A 19,369-nucleotide genomic window follows, 5' to 3' on the forward strand; every position below is an offset into this window, starting at 1 on the left:
CATTAGGCTCTTCTCCAGTGAGTCCTTCCTTCTCATTAGGTGGCCAAAGTATTTGAGTTTCAACTTCAGGATCTGGCCTTCTAAAGAGCAGTGAGGGTTGATCTCCTCTAGGACTGACCGGTTTGATCGCCTTGCAGTCCAAGGGAGTCGCAGGAGTCTTCTCCAGTACCATAGTTCAAAGGCCTCGATTCTTTGGCGCTCAGCCTTTCTTATGGTCCAACTTTCACAGCCAATCTGTCACTACCCCCATGCCTGTTTCAAGAGTTCTGCTTTCTTGGATGGTTAGCTGAGGTGGGTCTTTACAGTTGTACTTTGTAAGAGGAAAGTCTTGTTAGCATGTGATGGCAAAAAGCAAAAGGAGTCTGGTAGGAGCTTTGCCAACTAACAAATTTTATTAAGAGGCTGTGAGTTGCAGCTGATTTTACGCATAGAATGGGTAGACTAATGTAGGATGAGGTGAAAGATGGAGGGGATGGGGAAGATAGGTTATCTGTATCTGCAGCTCAAAAAAGCTTACGCCTTTTGATAAAATATTAATTGGAGAAAGTGCTACTAGACTCCTGCTATTTTGTACCTATGCATCTGGTTCTTTCTACCTAAGTGCACAACCCTTTATATCTTGTGCTTGAACTACATTTTTGAAAAATAGAGGCCAGAGTTCAAGTTTAATATTAGCCTTTTGAACCTTGAAGCTGTCATCTCAGATGTTAGCAGCTTTCTTTAGCTTTGTGTCATCGGTAAATTTGCTGAACCCTCATCTAGGTTATTTATGAAAATTTTCAAGAGCACTGGGGGGATTAGGGATAGTCAGGCTAGTGAGATATGCTGCCCTGGGAATTCTTTGGAGAGAGAGAGAGAGGGGTAGTGCATGTCAGATTTGTCCTTTTCTTTTTTTCCTCAGCCAGCAGTGCTGATGCCTGTAACATTTTGTCTGCTTGTCATCTACCTTCCAGCAGAACAGTGTCTACACAGAGTAGCTTCATTTTGTTCTATATATGGATCACAATATCTGAAACTATAAAAATACCTGTTCATGGAACCATTCAGAATAGAATGTATTCACACCTCTATTGAGTTTCTGTTGAAGTACCGGTAAATTGTTACCATCTGCTTTAAGCTGCTATAAGCTTCCATATGGCTGTATAATTGGCTAGGACAAATTTCTAGCAATTTGCTCAACTCCTATCATAGTGTATCAGGTAGAGATAGACTAGTAATATTATTCTGTAGGCTAATAAATTTTGGCTTTTAAAATGTCACCAAGGCTTCTCAGATTTCACAGCACAATCTAAGCCAGAAGCTCTACCATGGAACAGGTCCTTTTTATTCTTTCCAATCCACGGGGATGTAAAAAGACTTCAACAGAAGGAGATCAAATTTGGCATGATGGGAGAAATTAGCAAAAGAAAGATTAAATAGAAAATAGCCAAAATCTGTAGAAACTGCAAAAAAATAAAGTAGAAAAAATTCTTCCACCATTTTCCAATGAAAAACAGTCAGACGGTGCTTGGAATCTTGTTGACTCCTCCATTTTAAATCCCTTCTTCTTTTCCAGATCAGTTTTGTAACTCAGAGTGGAGGTTATGTAGACTACACTACTCCATTTTTCTCAATGCACATTTACTCACCATGAGAGGAAAGCAGAAAAACATACATGCTGTTCTGAACCAGCCAACTACCGGCCTTGTAATAAGGCAAACCCCTGTTCAAGTAGTAGAGACTGGAGAGCGTCTGAGGCTGCAAAGCGTCTGCCAAGTTTAATTCACAAGCAAAACAACAGAACAAGAAACACAGGAACTTGAATCCTCAAGCGGAAGGGTTGCTTTCAGCAACCAGCCCCTCCCCAAACACTCCTTTTATTTAGAGTTCAGGGCGTGGTCTCCCTGTGCCTCCTCCCGAGGAGTCCCACAGCCTTTCTTTGTTTGTTCCTGCTCGACTGCCTCCTGCGTCGGGCGTCCTTGAACAGGGCCAGCTGTGGGTCATCATCCTCCGCACTATCGGACTCACGCAGCTGAGAAGAGGGCCCCGGCTGAGGGCTCTGCGAAGCCTCCAAGCCATCATCAGCCGGTTCGTCTCCCTCCTCCCCCTCATCTGAGTCATCCGATACATCCGAGCCGGCTGCCGGGCCCACAGGCTGGCCCTGAGTCACAACACTATCCCGCACCGCAGGGCCCTTCCCCCGGGGCTGCCGATCCGGATGCGGTCGGGATGGGAACTGTTCGTGAAAAGCAGTCACCAACGCAGGGGCATGAACGGCGGTCGCGTCTTCCCATGTGAAGTCCTCCGGCCCGTACCCTTTCCACTCGATCAGGTACTGGAAGCGACCTTTCAGCCAGCGGGAATCCCTGATGCTGGCGACCTCGTACTCGGGGTTGCTGCCGTCATCGCGAGGTCCTGATGGGGGAGGTTCCGCTTGGCGAAGTGGACAAGCCGGTTGTTCGGGGACCAACAAGGACCGATGGAAGACGGGGTGCACGCGCAGGGAACGTGGCAGAGTTAAACGATAGGCGACCGGGTTGATGACGGCCTCGACTGGGAACGGTCCAAGGTAACGGTGGTCCAGCTTCCTCGCCGGCCGAGTGGATGGTAGGTTCCTGGTGGACAGCCAGACCCGATCCCCTACCGATAGTGGAGGCGTATCCCTTCTCGACCGATCGGCGAACCTCTTGTAGTCGGCCTTGGCCTTCTCCAGCTGCCGTCGCACCAACCGATGGATCGCCTGTAACTCCGCCATGAATTCGTTCGCTGCCGGCTCCGGTGAGTCCACGGGAGAAAGGGGGAAAAACCGGGGGTGATAACCCACGTTGGCCAAGAACGGTGTCATCTGCGTGGAGGTGTGCTGCGAGTTGTTAAAGGCAAACTCGGCTATGGCCAAATAGTCCACCCAATTGTCCTGCTGCAGGTTGACGTAGCAGCGCAGATACTGCTCTAAGATGCCGATGACCTTCTCGGTACCCCCGTCGGTCTGAGGATGATGCGCGGACGAGAGGCAAACCTTAATGTCCAACGCCCGCATCAACTCCTGCCAGAAGCGGGCTGTAAACTGGGCCCCCCTATCGGAGACGACTCTATCGGGAAGGCCGTGCAGCCGGAACACCTGTTGGATGAACATGCGACTAGTGGTGCGAGCTGACGGTAAGCCGCGACAGGGGATGAAGTGCGCCATCTTGGTCAACATGTCCACCACCACAAACACTGTCGTGAAGCCGGAGGATGGGGGTAGATCCGTCAGAAAGTCCATGGACACAGCCCCCCAGGGTCTCTTGGGTGTTGGCAACGGCTGCAGTAAACCGGGCGGGGCCCCTGTCGCTGACTTGGCCTGCCTGCATGGGATGCAGGAGGTGACATAAGACTGGACATCGTGTCGGACTCGGGGCCACCAGAAGGTACGGGAGACCAGGTTCAGAGTCTTGAACAGGCCAAAATGCCCCGCAGCCGGGTTATCATGACACTGGCTGAGGACGAGTCCCCTGAGTGGCCCTCCTGGAACATAGAGCCGGTCACGATAATACAGGAGTCCATCCGTGACCGACCAAGGCGAATCTGGCCCCACCTCTTCCTTCCGCTGAGCCACCCACGCCTCCTGCTGCTGCGCCTCCCGGATCCGAGCCCGTATATCCACCGGCTCCCGCACCGCAGCAAAAGACTCGACGGGGATCACTGTCCTGGGCGGAAGCTTGTCTTCCACTCGGGTGTACTCGGGCTTCCTGGACAGAGCATCCGCTCTCTGGTTGTGCCCGCTTGGTATGTACCGCACCCAGAAGTCAAACCTCGCAAAGAAGAGGGACCACCGGATCTGGCGTTGGTTCAAATTCCGAGCGGTCTGCAGGCTTTCCAGATTCTTGTGGTCCGTCCGGACCTCGATTTGATGCCGCGCCCCCTCCAGATGATGCCTCCAAGCCTCGAACGCCGCCTTGATGGCCAGCAGCTCCTTCTCCCAGATGGTATAGTTGCGCTCCGAGGGATTCAATTTCCGAGAGTGATACGCGCAAGGGAAAAGGGTACCGTTGGGCGTCGCTGCCTGGAGTAACACGGCCCCAATGGCAATGTCGGAGGCGTCCGCCTCCACGACAAACGGCCGTTGCGGGTCAGGATGCTTCAAGATGGGCTCCTTCATGAAGGCGTCCTTCAAAGCTTGGAACGCCTGTTGTTCGGGGGCGTTCCACTGGAACCGAGTCTTCTTCTGCAGGAGCCGGGTGAGGGGGGCTGTCAAGGCAGCAAAGCCAGGGATGAATGTTCGATAGTAGTTGGCAAATCCAAGAAGTCGCTGAACATCCTTCACGCGACGCGGGGGTTGCCAACTCTGCAACGACTCAACTTTACTCGGTTCCATGGCGATGCCCTCAGGAGAAATGCGGTGACCCAGGAAATCGATGGTCACCTGGTAGAACTGGCACTTCTCCAACTTGGCAAACAGCCGATGTTTCCGGAGGCGCTGCAGGACCTGACGGAGATGCTGATGATGCGCTTCACGCGACGGGGAGTAAATCAGGATGTCGTCCAGGTAAATCACGACAAACTGGTCCAACAGATCTCGAAAGATGTCGTTCATAAAATGCTGAAACACAGCGGGGGCGTTGGTCAGGCCAAACGGCATCACCGTGTACTCGAAATGTCCATAGCGAGTACCAAACGCCGTCTTCCACTCATCACCCGGCCGAACCCTGACGAGGTTGTAAGCTCCACGCAGGTCCAGTTTCGTGAAGATCTTAGCCTCCCGGAGTCGGTCCAAGAGCTCGGGGATGAGGGGCAGCGGGTAGCGGTTACGCACCGTGATGGCGTTGAGTTTCCGGTAGTCACAGCAAAGCCGTAACTCGCCCGACTTCTTTTTGACGAAGAGCACGGGCGCAGACACTGGCGAGGACGAGGGCCGGATGAAACCACGAGCCAAATTCTTTGTCAGGAAGTCCCGCAATGCAGCCAACTCGGGCTCCGACATGGAGTACAAACGCCCCACTGGGAGAGGCGCATCAGGGACTAGATCAATGGAACAGTCATAGGGCCTGTGCGGGGGTAATTGGTCCGCCTCTGACTCGCTGAACACATCAGCAAAGTCGGACAGTTCGGGAGGCAAGGAAACCCCTGAGGAACCCTCCACCTGGCCGGCACAGATATGGCGGGTGTGGTCCACGCACTGCAAACTTGGGAAGGTGACCAAGTTCTGAGACCAATAGATCTGTGGATCATGCGCCCGGAGCCACGCCAGTCCCAAGACCACGGGGAAGTGCAGATCCGAAGTGATGTAGAACTGGATGGCCTCCACATGGGAACTGATGGCCATACACACGGGTTGCGTGGCGGCCGTAATAGGCCCGGACAGGAGCACTCGACCATCAATAGTCTCCACTAGCATGGGCGGATCCACCGGACACTGGGGAACAGCCCATTTGGCCACAAAGGCCGAGTCCATGAAGTTAGTGGTAGCCCCAGAGTCAATTAAGGCATGGACCGGAATCCCCTCTGGCTTGCCAGGAAGGATCAGACGTGCCTCCAAAATCAAATGCCGTGGAGGTTCACAGGCACCATCGGAACGGCGTCGCTCGGCGTGGTCGTTGTGGGTCGCCCGATCTATCACACCGTCTAGATCGGGCTCGGGCCGTTTCCCGACAGCAAAGCAGGAGACTTCCTCGGGGCAGGCTTGGTCACTGATGCCCGCTGACGCTTCTTTGGACAAGAAGCAGCCAAATGTCCAGGGTCCCCACAGTAAAAACACAACCCCCCCGATCGTCGTCTGTCCATTTCCGTCACCGATAGACGGGACCTGGCGGCACCCAGCTCCATTGGCTCCTCCCTCTGGACTGGGGGCTCACGCTCAACAGGGGCGGCAGGGGTCTGTGGGGTGGCACGGCGACTCTTTCGCTGCTGCAGCCGGGCATCGATCCGCAGACAAAGATGGATCAGCCCATTCAGGTCTGAGGGAATGTCCACGCGGGCCAGCTCATCCAACATCTCCTCTGACAAGCCATCCTGGAAGGCATCCACGAGCGCAGCCTCATTCCAGGCGGAATCCTGGCTAAGCAGCCGGAAATCGCTGATATAGGCCTGTAGGGGGCGCTGACCCTGCCTCAAAGCTTTCAGGCGTCGGGTGGCAGTCTGCGCCTTAATCGGGTCCTCGTACATGAGGCGCATATGGTCACAAAACCCCCCAAAGTTATCCAACAAAGGGCTAGGCTGTGCCAGCAGAGGCGTGCCCCAACGAGCTGCATCCCCCGACAGAAGGCTCAACACGAATCCCACCTTATCTCGGTCAGTGGGGAAATCAGCTGCTCTCACGCTGATAAAAAGCTGGCATTGTCCCAGGAAGGCAGGAAACAGTTCTGGATTGCCAGCAAATTTATCCGGCATAGCTATCTGACATTTCCTCCTGGGTGGGGGTGCAGCATGTACCTGAGCTTGCAGTTGAGCCACCTGAGCTGCCAGCAAAGTGAGTTGCTGGGTGAGCTGAGCATTCTCGGCAAGAAGCTGCTCCATCGTAGTAGTAAGGGGTGGGAGGCTGAAAGCAAACTGTTCTGAACCAGCCAACTACCGGCCTTGTAATAAGGCAAACCCCTGTTCAAGTAGTAGAGACTGGAGAGCGTCTGAGGCTGCAAAGCGTCTGCCAAGTTTAATTCACAAGCAAAACAACAGAACAAGAAACACAGGAACTTGAATCCTCAAGCGGAAGGGTTGCTTTCAGCAACCAGCCCCTCCCCAAACACTCCTTTTATTTAGAGTTCAGGGCGTGGTCTCCCTGTGCCTCCTCCCGAGGAGTCCCACAGCCTTTCTTTGTTTGTTCCTGCTCGACTGCCTCCTGCGTCGGGCGTCCTTGAACAGGGCCAGCTGTGGGTCATCATCCTCCGCACTATCGGACTCACGCAGCTGAGAAGAGGGCCCCGGCTGAGGGCTCTGCGAAGCCTCCAAGCCATCATCAGCCGGTTCGTCTCCCTCCTCCCCCTCATCTGAGTCATCCGATACATCCGAGCCGGCTGCCGGGCCCACAGGCTGGCCCTGAGTCACAACACATGCAGAGGCAGCATGTGCGCACACACATTTCTGTTGATCCTTGGGGGAAAATCCTTGTGTGCTTCTGTTCCTCCCCCCCAACTTTACTGCATTACAGAGAAAAACATGGACATTGCAAATGGCCATTACTAGTAAAGAAGTTGAAGGACTTCCAAAAGCCATGATCTGCATTCTTTCCATGCCTTTCTTATAATACAATGTTGTAACATTATAGTCAAATTATAAACTAGCTGAATTTGTTGGTAACTTCAATATATTAACTCCAATCTTTTTGTTATAGAGCATAAAATTAGACAATCTTTAAACTATAGTGCTAATCTAGAAATGTAGGACCAAATCAAAAGGTCTGAATGGCATCCAGAATTGCTCACTATGGAAGAGGAAAAAAACAGTGGTGCTTTTTATAATCATGTACAACTCTCAGCTAAAGCCTCAGAGAGTAGAACCCATCCTGAAAAGATAATTTTCTTTTCTGCTGTGTTGCTTACTGTATTTCACTCCTAATATGATGCAGCTACTGAGCAGCAACTAGGGGTCACATAAAGGACATTCAGAAAACCTATGTGATATTCCATCAGGATAGTTACATTGTTCAGAATAAGCAAAATTCATGTACATTTTTACACTTCTTTGATTATACTTTTTAATCATTGATGGCTAGAGAACAATCACAGCCTACATTGTTTGGATTTATTAGTTTGGATTTGGGATGTGTTAGCATTATGAACAGTGCCATCCTATGTCTGTTGCTGCCTTTTATATTACTTGAACTTTGGGCCTCACTTGTTTAAGAAAAAGAAGGGTGTGTGTGAGTATTCAGAATGTCTGTTTGATTTGGTGAACGTGCTATATCCCTGAAAAAGAAGGCCATGATCTACAAAAATATATGGTATAATAAGATTTTTACAGTACCTTCCTTTCTCCAGCATGACGAGTGGAGAATCCACAGATGGGTTGATCTTGCCTTTCAACCTTTGACATGCCTCTCTCCTTCTGGCTAGGAATCCTCAGTCATGACTTAGTCTTAGCCCAAGAGAGACATGGTTAAGGTTGGCTCTAGCAGAAGGCAACACCATCTTGGATTCTTCCCAGGTTGTATCCTTCCTTCCCTTATTGTTTTCTGCACTGATTTCCGTGCTGATATTCAAAACGCTGTGTGTTACAGGCTTTGGCTGAAGCCTTAAGGTGTGTGTTTTTTGTTTTTTTTTAGTTTCTAGCAAGCCACTAGTGCAGCGGCCGCCATTTTGGACACCACTTTAGTTGCTCCCGAGGGGAGTGAAATCCTCCCTTTCAGCGAAGTTTATTTAGCAGCAAAACAGTTTTATTTGGGCACATTCAGCTAGCAGCCTTCTTACCCTGGCTGCTGAATATACTATTACAATCAGCTAATTGTCTCTCGAGTCGCAGCAGGAGGTGTTTTTACTGACAACTGCCATTTTGAAAATGCCATTTTGAAAAAGAAGAAACCTTTACCAGGCATTCAGAGAAACAAAAAAACCTGTTTTCAAGGTGCTTTCAGGCTACTGAGCAGCTCTCATTTTAGTAAAAAAAAACAAGTGGCTCATTGCTTTAAGGAGGTGAGCAATCGGTCAGACATTTCCAAGGCTTCAGGGCGTGGCTGAGTGCCTGCCTTAGCTACCTTCATTCATTAGCAGTGCCACTGCTCATAGTGTGCTGGCTACCCCATTGACTGGTCTTGCTGCCACCAAAGGAATATTGGAGTGTGCTGGCTGTACCATTCAGTTGGTCTTGCTGCCACCAACAAGACTACGTGTGCTGGCCGTTACCATTAAGTTGGTGTTGCTGCCACTAACAAGACTTTACGTGTGCTGGCTGTTACCATTAAGTTGGTCTTGCCGCCACCAATGGATTCGTATGTGTGCTGGCTGTTACCATTAAGTTGATCTTGCCGCCAACAAAAAGACTTTACGTGTGCTGGCCATTACCATTAAGTTGGTCTTGCTGCCACCTCCAGGATAGCGTGTGTGCTGGCTATCCCATTAAGTTGGTTGTGTTGCCACTGCTGCTAACCACAACTTAGCTCTTACTATTGAGTTCTTGCTTTTGTAAACGCATTGTGATTGCCATTTCCAGACTATCTCTAGTGTCATAATGGCAGACGAATCTACAGAAGCTCAGGTACAAGGTACCTCCAGCAGCTTGCCCAGACGCAAGAAGCTCAAATCAGCCAAGCAGGAGACGGCTGGGAAGCTCAAGTCCAGAGCTATCTCTGGCAAAAGGTCTTCCAAAGTGACGGAGGAAGAAGCAAGTAGGAGACACCAGGCATTGGAAAGGCAATTCTCCAAAGTTGCGAGGCATCGGTTTTTGGCTCTCACCAAGCTCCTTCTCCCTCGGCCGCTCCTAGTGCCTGGTCCCCAGAGGGTGAGGCAGGTCAGTTCAATTTTCCTGTGATGGAACAGGTGGAGTTGGCTTCCCCTCCTAGTGAAAGGCTCGGCCTTCAGATCCCTGCTCCTCCTCCTACAGCTAGGCCTCTGGGCCCAGAGGCCACATTCACTCCCACAGCGGCAGGACTTCGTCCTCCAGATGCTCAGGAGCCAGAACTGTCAGAGACACTACAGTTTCTGATTTCTCAGGTCATTGCCCAAGGCATAGCTTCAACCATGCACCAGGCAGCTCGGCCTGAATCGATAGCATCGGAATATCTCATAGCAATGTGTCATATTTTCCCCAGGCGGAATCTGGCGCATATCAGGGGTTAGGTTTCCCCCTCACATTCCTCTAGAAGTAGGATGACATTCACAGGGGACGAGGACCAGAGAGAGCAGGGGATGTCAGAAGATGACTTATGCCTGTTTAATCTGGCTCTCTTCAAATCCTTGCTGCGCAAGGCCAGGAGCACTGCTCAACTTGGTCCTGAAAGTGTTTTGCAGGTGGAACCTTCCACCAGCCAAGCATCTACCAGTCAGGTTTTTTTGGAACCAACTTTTACTCAACAGGACATTCCCTGTCCTCCCCTTTTTCTCAAAAGTTGTCCAGCGACAATGGGGAGCGCCAGGTACCTTCCCATCCACAGGGGGAACAGATAAGTTATTTAATACGGCTCCAGCACCGTCAGAGGTGCTAGCAGTTCCCACAGTAGATGAGCCCTTAGCACCCTTGGTTTCGTCTTTAGCTGTGCCTGGAGATATAGCAGAGGCTCTGAAGTCTGAGGATAAGAAGGCGGAGCTTAATTTCCTCAGGACCCATCAAGCCTTAGCATGGACAGTGAAGGCAGCTTCATCCACTTCTTTTTTCGCCAGAACTTCTCTTCTCTGGCTTCGCCAATTGCAGGCTAGGGTTCCACCAGAAGAGGTACGGATGCACCAAGATCTAAATAAATTGGTGGCTGCATCTGAGTACATGGCTGATTCCTCTTTGCACACGGCCAGATTTTCCTCCTGGGCATTAGCATCTAACATCACCTCCCGCAGGCTTCTGTGGCTCAGCCACTGGCAAGCCGATGCTAAATCCAAGTGGAGGTTGGCCTTGGCCCCTTACAAGGAGGGCCAGTTATTTGGAGAGGCACTGAATCCTTATCTCATAGAGAATAAGGATAAGCGTAAGATCATGCCACCTCTGATCAGGAGAATGGACAGGAGAGCTACCCCTTATGCCCGCAGGCAGTCCTTTTGCCTGTCCTACACGGGCTTGGATTTTACGCATTACTCCCGCACTTACCCCTCAGACCAGAACGTCGATTCGACAGGTCTGGTAACAGGGACAGATGCAGACAGCAATTTCAGGCCAAACGGCTCTTTCGAGGCACGGGAGGCTGTCCTTTCCAACGGTCTAAGTAACAACAAGAGTACCTCTTCCATAGGGGACAGGTTGGCCCTCTAAGCACACAGATGGGAGACTATCACTACAGATCTCTGGATCCTGAACACCATAAGATTAGGCTTGACTCTGGAGTTCAACTACATTCCCCCGAGGCATTTTGTCTGTTGCCCATCTTCCCAAAATCCAGTCAAACGGTGCCTCATGAAGGAGGCAATTCGATATCTGGAAATTCAGGCCATCGGGTACCTGCAGAGCAAAAAAGACAGGGTTTTTATTCCATTCTGTTCATTCCGAAGGCATCGGGAAGATGGAGAGTGATCTTGGATTTAAAGAAACTAAATACCCATTTGGTATACAAAAAATTCAAGATGCAGATGCTCCACTCCATCTTAGCGGACATCAGAAAGGGGGACCTCCTGACATCAATCAATCTGACAAAGGCCTACCTGCACATTTCCATCCTTCCCGGGCATCGCAAATTCCTCAGGTTCTGCTACGCAGGCCACCACTTTCAATACAGAGTTCTACCATTCGGCCTATCATCGGCCCCCCGGTTATTCACAAAGGTCCTGGTAGCACTGGCTGTGCATCTGAGAGCCTTTCCGGTACGTGTCCAGTGTTATCTGGATGACATCCTTATCTAATCCTCCTCAGTGCAATTGGCTCAGTCAGACCTGGCATTGTCCATCAAGACTCCAGGACCACGGGTTCTCGGTGAATTTTCAAAAAACCCAGACAGTTCCCTCCACCTGCATCCTTCACCTGGGCACAGTGATAGACACAAGGAGGTGCAAGTTTTACCTGTCTCAGGAACGTCAGGACAGTATCCAATCCCTAGTTGCCCAGATTCAAAGAGAGTGAGTAGTCGCCCTGGCAATTCTTTCACAACTGCTAGGAAAGATGGTTTTCTGCATAGCAGTAGTTCCTTGGGCTCGACTCCACTCCAGAACCCTTGAATGGTTCTTGCTCCTGTTTAAGAGACTAGGCACCAGTTCCTTCAACCACAAGGTAAGGGTCCCATCACAGACCCTGCAGTCCCTCAAGTGGTGGGTCTCTCCAGTGATGGACAGGGGGACCTTATTCAAGGAGCCCAACCGACTCATCCTAACTTCGGATGCTAGTTTGTTCGGCTGGGGAGCACACCTCCACTCCCAGTTGGCCCAAGGTTGGTGGTCCCGGTCAGAACTGAAACACAACATAAACTGGTCAGAGCTCAGAGCTATTCTGGCCCTACACCACTTTCGCCACACAGTGGCAAGGCAACACGTTCTAGTCCTCATGGACAACATTGCAGCGAAAGCCCATATCAACAGGCAAGGAGGCACCCACTCCAGGTCCCTCAGGGCCGAGGCTCAATTATTGGGAACCTGGGCAGAGACCAACCTCTTGTCCCTCAAGGTGGAGCACATCTCGGGAGAGATGAATTGCTAAGTGGATTTTTTGAGCAGGGCAACAGTGGACTACTCAGAGTGGTGCCTGCACCCAGATCTCTTCAGGGAAATATCGGAGAGGTATGGTCATCCTGTGCTGGACTTGTTCGCTACTCAGGCAAATTCTCAGCTCCCGAGGTTCTTCTCCCGGTTCCTGTCTTCAGGGGCGGAAAGGGTAGATGCCCTCTGCAGCCCATGGCCCAGAGAACTCCTGTATGCATTCCCTCCTCTTCCTCTGATCCAAGCAGTTATCTGAAAGATACTGCAGGAATGGGCAGAGGTGATACTCATTGCTCTCCATTGGCCACGACGGCCATGGTATGCCGACTTCGTTGCTCTATCGATATCTCCTCCGTGGAGGATACCTCAAGATCGGATCTCCCTCAGCCAAGGGGCTCTACAACATCCAGAGCCTCAGTGGCTCCAGCTAACCGCCTGGCATTTCAAAGGCAACTCCTAGCAGAGGAGACCTACCATGAGGTGTGATTAATATGATTCAGGCTTCAAGACGGCCTTCTACCAATCGAATCTATGATTCCACATGGAAGGATTTCTGTGTGGGAAACAATAATTGGATCTGGCTACCGTTCCTGTTCCCAGAATATTGGATTACTTACTGGAGGGGCTTAAGAAGGGCTTAGCACCCAACACTATTCGCAGGCAAGTCACTGCTCTGTCCACAGTGCTCACATATGGCAACTCAGAACCTTTGGCTCACCATCCCATGGTGCGGTCCTTTATCAAAGGAGCCATCAACACTAAGCCTCCCGTGGTCCACAGATATCCCGATTGGGACCTGTCCAAGGTTTTACAGGCTCTCACTTCATCTCCATTCGAGCCCATCAGAACCTCATCTCTGCAGTTTTTGACACTTAAGGTCGCCTTCCTAGTAGCCATTACATTGGGTAGGTGCATCTTGGAATTGGCAGCATTTTCTGTCACAGATGACTTATGCATTTTTCACAAGGACAGGGTGGTCTTACGCTTGGATCCCTCATTTGTTCCCAAGGTCAACTCATTGTTTCACAGAACACAGGAGATGTGCTGCCAGATTTTTGTCCAGAGCCGTCCCGTGAATTGGAACGTAAATGGCACACCTTGGACGTTCGTAGAGCATTGCGTTGCTATATTAAGCGAACTGCCTCTTTTCGAAAATCTGAAGCCCTCTTCGTTTCACTCCAGCCCTCTTCCATGGGTCAGAAGGTGTCTTCCTCTACTATAGGCAGATGGATTAGGGCTTGCATAGCGGGGGCGTACCAGGCACACTCCTTGCCAGCCCTAAAGCGAATTACCGCACATTCCACCTGCAGTGCTTCAACTTCAGCGGCATGGGCAACGCAGGCATCGACAGAGGAGATATGCAAGGCGGCAACATGGTCGTTCCCTTCCCCATTTGTGAGGCATTACAAGTTAGATAAGTTCGCCTCAGCAGGCGCTTCATTTGGCAGGAGAGTTCTCCAAAGAGTAGTGTCAGATAGTGGGACACAGGCCCAGACGTCTTCCCACACATAGGGACAGTGAGGCTTTGGTATGTCCCATCTGTGGATTCTCCACTCGTCATGCTGGAGAAGGGGCGTTGTCTTACCTGAATGCCTTTTCTCAGTATGACGAAGGAGAATCCACTCCCCCCACTAGGGTCCATCCGGTCCTCTGTCAGGGGAAATTGAGCCACCACCTTGTATAATCATCAACTGCTGCGCCTTCATCATGACTGGGGATTCCTAGCCGGAAGGAGAGAGACGTGGCAAAGGTTAATTGACTTAGTCTCTAGGGCAGAAAGGCAAGATCAACCCATCTGTGGATTCTCCCATCATCATGCTGAGAAAAGGCGTTCAGGCAAGACAACCCCCCATCTGTTCTCCAAAGAGCTTAAATGTATTCTTGCCTTCCATCCTGCTTCATGCTCACTGTGGGTGTGGTCTTATGAAGTAGGTTATGCTGAAAGGTGAGTAGTTGATCAAAATATATTTCATAAGTTTCATAATGGCTTTTGTTTTTAACTGGAATTTTCTCAATAGTAGGCCAGCTTTTTACTTAAGGCACTGTGACCTTGAGGTACTAAATAAGTGTTTATATTGTTGTTGTTGTTAGCTGCGAAGTCGTGTCCAACCCATCGTGACCCTATGGACAACGTTCCTCCAGGCCTTCCTGTCCTCTACCATCTTCTGCAGTCCATTATATTAGAGCACAATAAATAGCATATCCTTCAGATGTGTTTATTGGAACCAATGTTTTACTTGGGTTATACCTTTTTGAGTACCAGCTCTCTTTCAGAGAGAATTAATATATTTCTTCTAAACTGGCAATTTGCCAACCTCTCTTAGGAAAGAATTTTTTTTTTTGCCTCAGGTTGAAAAACTTGGCAAGCAGAGCAAAGCTGAGTTTGTATAAGTAACTTTCTCTAAGTCACCTCTATTGTATTGAGTTTGCTGAGCAATCCCTCAAGAAATGCTTCACTCACTATAATTAACTTATCAAGAAAACTAAATTTGGAGGGAAAGCCCTCAAATTCTTTGGGAGTCTTTGTGCATTGTTATTCTTCTCCAGTTGTCAAAGAAGTCAAGGAGGGGCACAAATGAGTTAGTATACAAGCAGTTGGCAAAAGTGGAAGAGCTGAGTTACTGTGAGTTATTTCCCACCTGAATTTTCTTTTTCCATTCTTCACGGTTAAATCTAAATTGGAATTGCTCATATAATGTGATTTAGTCGTTGATATCTTATTGGGAAGTTCTATAGTGAGTGTTATCCTTGTATTTTGCTGTTTTCTATGGATTTTTTAAAGTTCATTGAACAATGGATGTTTTAATGAATGCAAAGTTCATTAAGAAGCTAAATATCCCAACTGATCTAAGCATACGTCCTTCCTGTACGGATAATATAGGGGGGGGAGGAGGCAACAGCCTGGTTTTATTACAATTGAAAAAAGCACAGATTTTTAAATTTGTTTTTTCTTTAAATAATCAATTCAGCACTTGTAGTTAAAGATTTTCTTTAACTAGTAGAAGCCCTCCCCCACAAGTCCTACATGCTGCAGTCATACAAAGAAACAACAGTTTATGTATTTTATTTATTGCTTATTGAATAGATTTTTATCCCGCCTTTGTGGTTTGCTATTCCAGGAATTCTGAAGAGTGAACAAACATTGCTTATGCCTGTTGGCTTTGCTTTTGTTTTTCAGGGCTTCTCTCCACTACTGCAGGGGTCCCCAACCTCTGGGCCATGGACCAGTACTGGGCTGCAGCATGCCAGCAACCAGTCCGCACATAGAAGAAAAGCCCCATCCACAGGATGCAGGCAGCACACAAAACCACGCCCTTTCCAGTCTGTGGAAAAACCTCTCTCCATGTAACCGGTCCCTGGTGCCCAAAAAGTTGGGGACCTCTGCACTACTGAATTAAAGGACATCCAACTTGAGTCAGTACAGAATAATGCAGTAAAAAATTAACTGCACCCTATTTCCAGCCTGTCCTCCTATTAAGTCTGTTGAAAAGTTTTTCCTGATTTCTGAACGTGCTTCTAGTTTATAGACAGGATTGTTGGTTTTCCCCTCTGGCTATGCTACTGTCCACCTTTAATATATCACAAGTAAGCAGGAAAGACATCTACCAATCAGGGCACTATAGAAGATGAATCTCATTTTAAAACTCCCTTTTCTGAAGTGGTTTTCTGTTCCTCCCATTTTACACACTTGGTATCTCCCAAACAATATGAAAGAAAGAAACATAAAGGAAAAAAAATCATAGAAGAGAAGGCACCCTCTGCCATGATGGCACAATTAACTAGGTTTGATAGTTGCTGAGTTCTGTTACTTTTGGAGAACCACAGAACTTGTAATACCCAGTTTCAGTAAAACATTTTTAATGAAAGCTAAATAGAATAATTGAAACATATTTCAAAATGAAATGAAAAAATAAAGTCTATTTTTAAACCTGTCATGATTGTTAAAAATATAATTATCCTTCAACTTGACTAATTCTGCCTGGATAAATGTCTAATGTATTTAGATAGGGCAATCAATTCTTAAATGCCTGACAAGTAGGGTTTTTTTCTGAAATCTTGCCAAGAAAACTGCAGGGATTTGTCTAGGCAGTCATCAAGAGTTAGTGCTGACTTAAAAGCACACATATATGCAAGAAGAGCCAGTTTGGTGTAATAAGGCATCAGGCTAGAAATCGGGAGGGGGGGTGGAAAGCACATTCTTAATTTGCGGATTTTTGTTACAAATGTAATTATTCTTCAGCTTGACTAATTCTGCCTGGATAAATGTCTAATACACAATAGTACAATCAACTCTAAAATGCCTAATAAGCAGCTTTATCAGCGAGACTGTATTTTTAGAGTGAAAGATTTGAGGTCTCAAATTTCCTTTCCCAGAAATCTTCCTATAGACCCCCTGATTCTACCTTTCTGCCTTAGTGTAACTGCTTGTTAGTTACTGCTGCTGACACCTGTAATCCAGAGTATGTGTTTGCCTGGTATCTTTTTTTCAACCCCCAACACTGTTGTGTTGGATCCTACTGTTTGTGTGCTTGATGGGGAAGTAAAAGAACAAGAACTTGAGTAACAATGAAATAAGTTTGAGAGAGTCATCTCCAGAACTGTAGCATTAAATGTATGATTGGGGAAATGAGCCCTCCTTCTTTTGGAGATAGATCAGTCTCACAAGAGGTAAATAAATGTTAATGTTTATTTTTAAGAGGAAAGCTAAATATTTATCGTTAATTTTAAGTATTCATATGGAAAACATTTAGTGATGAGCGAATTAAAATATGAAATTACAGAGAGTAGCTTAGAAGTATCTCCCATAGGAAAATACTGTAAGGGGGACAACAAAAGTAAAAACCATAAAGAAAAAGAAATTAAATCTAGTACAATAAGAAAAAGCTAATAATTTCTCTAGAGAATATATCACCTTTGGAATAGATATTACCTTCAGGCCAATTGCATTACTTAGAAAATCCTGCTTTCAGATTTCAACTTAAGCCAGATCTGAGGAGAGATGAGTAAATCCCATTGGCTATCAGAAAATGGAGTGGAGGGCATCTTTGAAGAATAGCCACAGGACCTGGGTTTGGCTAGGAAGAAATAGGATGACATGATAGCAATATTCCAGTATTTGAGAGACTGCCACAAAGAGGGGGTCAATTTATTTTCCAAAGCACCAGAGGGCAAGACAAGAAACAATGGCTGGAAACTGATCAAAGAGAAAAGCAACCTTGAATTAAAGAGAAAGTTCCTAACAGTGAGGACAATTAACCAGTGGAACAGCTTGCCTTCAGAAATTGTGGGCACTCCATCACTGGAGGTTTTTAAGAAGAGACTGGACAATCATTTGTCTGAAATGGTACAGGTTCTCCTGCTTGAGCAGGGGGCTGAACTAGAAGACCCCCAAGGTCCCTTCCAGCTCTTTTCTATTCCAAGATATAGATTGGAGCTGTTTACAATATTCCAGAGAGAATATATATTGGGGGTGTCTGAGTTCTGTCAGCTGTCAAGGGAACATTCACAACAGAAGCAGATCTTTATTAGTCAGGATGCTGTATGTGTGTTTTGTTGCTGACTAAAACTTTGCTCCATGTTTTTCAATTTTGCCTTCACAGGGATTTGGCAGTGTGGGTTTTCATTCAATGCGATACCTGCAGCGATATGGAGCATGCTGTATATGTGTTGAAGAAGTAGATGGTGCCATCTATAACATCAATGGAATTGATTCCAATGAACTGCAACACTACAAGCAAGTATGTTGAAGTCCTCAATGTAAAACAGTTCAGTTAGTGACTGTTCAAAATTACAGCAGCACTGAAAAAAAGTGACTTATGACTGTTTTCCACACTTACAACCATTGCAGCATCCCTATGGTCATGTGATCAAAATTCAGATGCTTGGCAACTGGATCATATTTATGACAGTTGCAGTGTCCTGGAGTCACGTGTTCAGCTTTTGCGACCCTTCTGACAAGCAAAGTCAGTGGGAAATCCAGATTCACTTAACCATGTAATTAACTAATGCAATGATTCACTTAACAATTATGACAAGAAAGGTCGTAAAATGGGGCAAACTCACAAATGTTTCATTTAGCAACATAAATTTTGGGCTCACTTTTGGTTGTAACTGGAAGACTACTTGAACATGGGGATACCAGTAAGTTTTTTTCTCTATAAATAATCCAATGCAGATAAACCCTAGCCTGTTTCAGGCACAGCTGGACTACTAAATAGTGTAGAAAAATATATTTCCCTGTCTTTTTTTTTCTTGGACTGGCTAACTGAAATTTTTATTCCAGGAACATGGCACCATTGTTGGTTTTCCAAAGGCTAAGAAACTTGAGGGCAGTGCCCTTGAGGTACCTTGTGATATCCTTATTCCGGCTGCTATTGAGAAACAGCTCACAAAGGCAAACGCTCATCGTGTCCAAGCAAAGGTATTGTTTAGAGACAGTTGTTTTTGCCTCATAAACATCAGTCTTGTTTCCAGTAAGAAAAAAAAATCTGAGGACTGGTTTATTGGATGGTAAAAATATGTACTAGGTAGTCCTCAATTTATGACCACAATTGAGCCCAACGTTTCTGTTGCTAAGTAAAACATTTGTTAAGTGAGTTTTGCCCCATTTTACAAACTTTCTTGCCACAGTTCTTAAGCAAATATTGCAGTTATTAAATTAGTAACAGTGTTAAGTGAATCTGGCTTCCACATTGACTGCTTGTCAGAAGGTCGCAAAAGGTGACCCCAGGACCATGTGACCCCAGGACACTGCAACTGTCATAAATATGAGTCAGTAGCCAAGCATCTGAACTTTGATCATGTGACCATGGGAATGCTGCAATGGTCATGTGACAAACGGTCATAAGTCACTTTTTTCAGTGTCGTTGAGTGATCATTAAATGAATTGTTGTAAATTGAGGATTACCTGTATTGAACTCAGTAAAGAAGACAACTCAATATGCAGTGCCTATGACAAATAGTAAGTTCCCAGTTATGGATCAGTAAGAAAGTATCTAAAAATAAAACTAAAAACATTTAATTGCCCTCATGGAAATATTTACTGTCTGCATATAGAGCACTATGTATTCTTGTTGCTGCATTTTAAAAAGGATATATACCGTAAGTAGCCTTTGACTTATAACCAAAACATCTCAAACATTGCAAGAAGGGAGAAG

The 19,369-nt window shown here is 47.4% G+C and overlaps 1 protein-coding gene across 1 annotated transcript in view; it reads left to right on the top strand.

The window, feature by feature from the left end:
- Window positions 1-19,369, top strand: part of LOC308663345 (glutamate dehydrogenase 1, mitochondrial-like) — a gene marked incomplete at both ends in the record, with an annotated part of 41,547 nt that overhangs the window by 16,851 nt on the left and 5,327 nt on the right. Inside the window, 2 exons of the mRNA XM_081319687.1 lie at window positions 17,813-17,950; window positions 18,496-18,633. Coding sequence (XP_081175813.1) covers window positions 17,813-17,950; window positions 18,496-18,633 — 276 coding nt within the window. The remainder of the gene's footprint in view (window positions 1-17,812; window positions 17,951-18,495; window positions 18,634-19,369) is intronic.

Source organism: Vipera berus, assembly GCF_964194415.1.
Source record: "Vipera berus genome assembly, chromosome: 2".
Classification (NCBI taxonomy): domain Eukaryota; kingdom Metazoa; phylum Chordata; class Lepidosauria; order Squamata; family Viperidae; genus Vipera; species Vipera berus.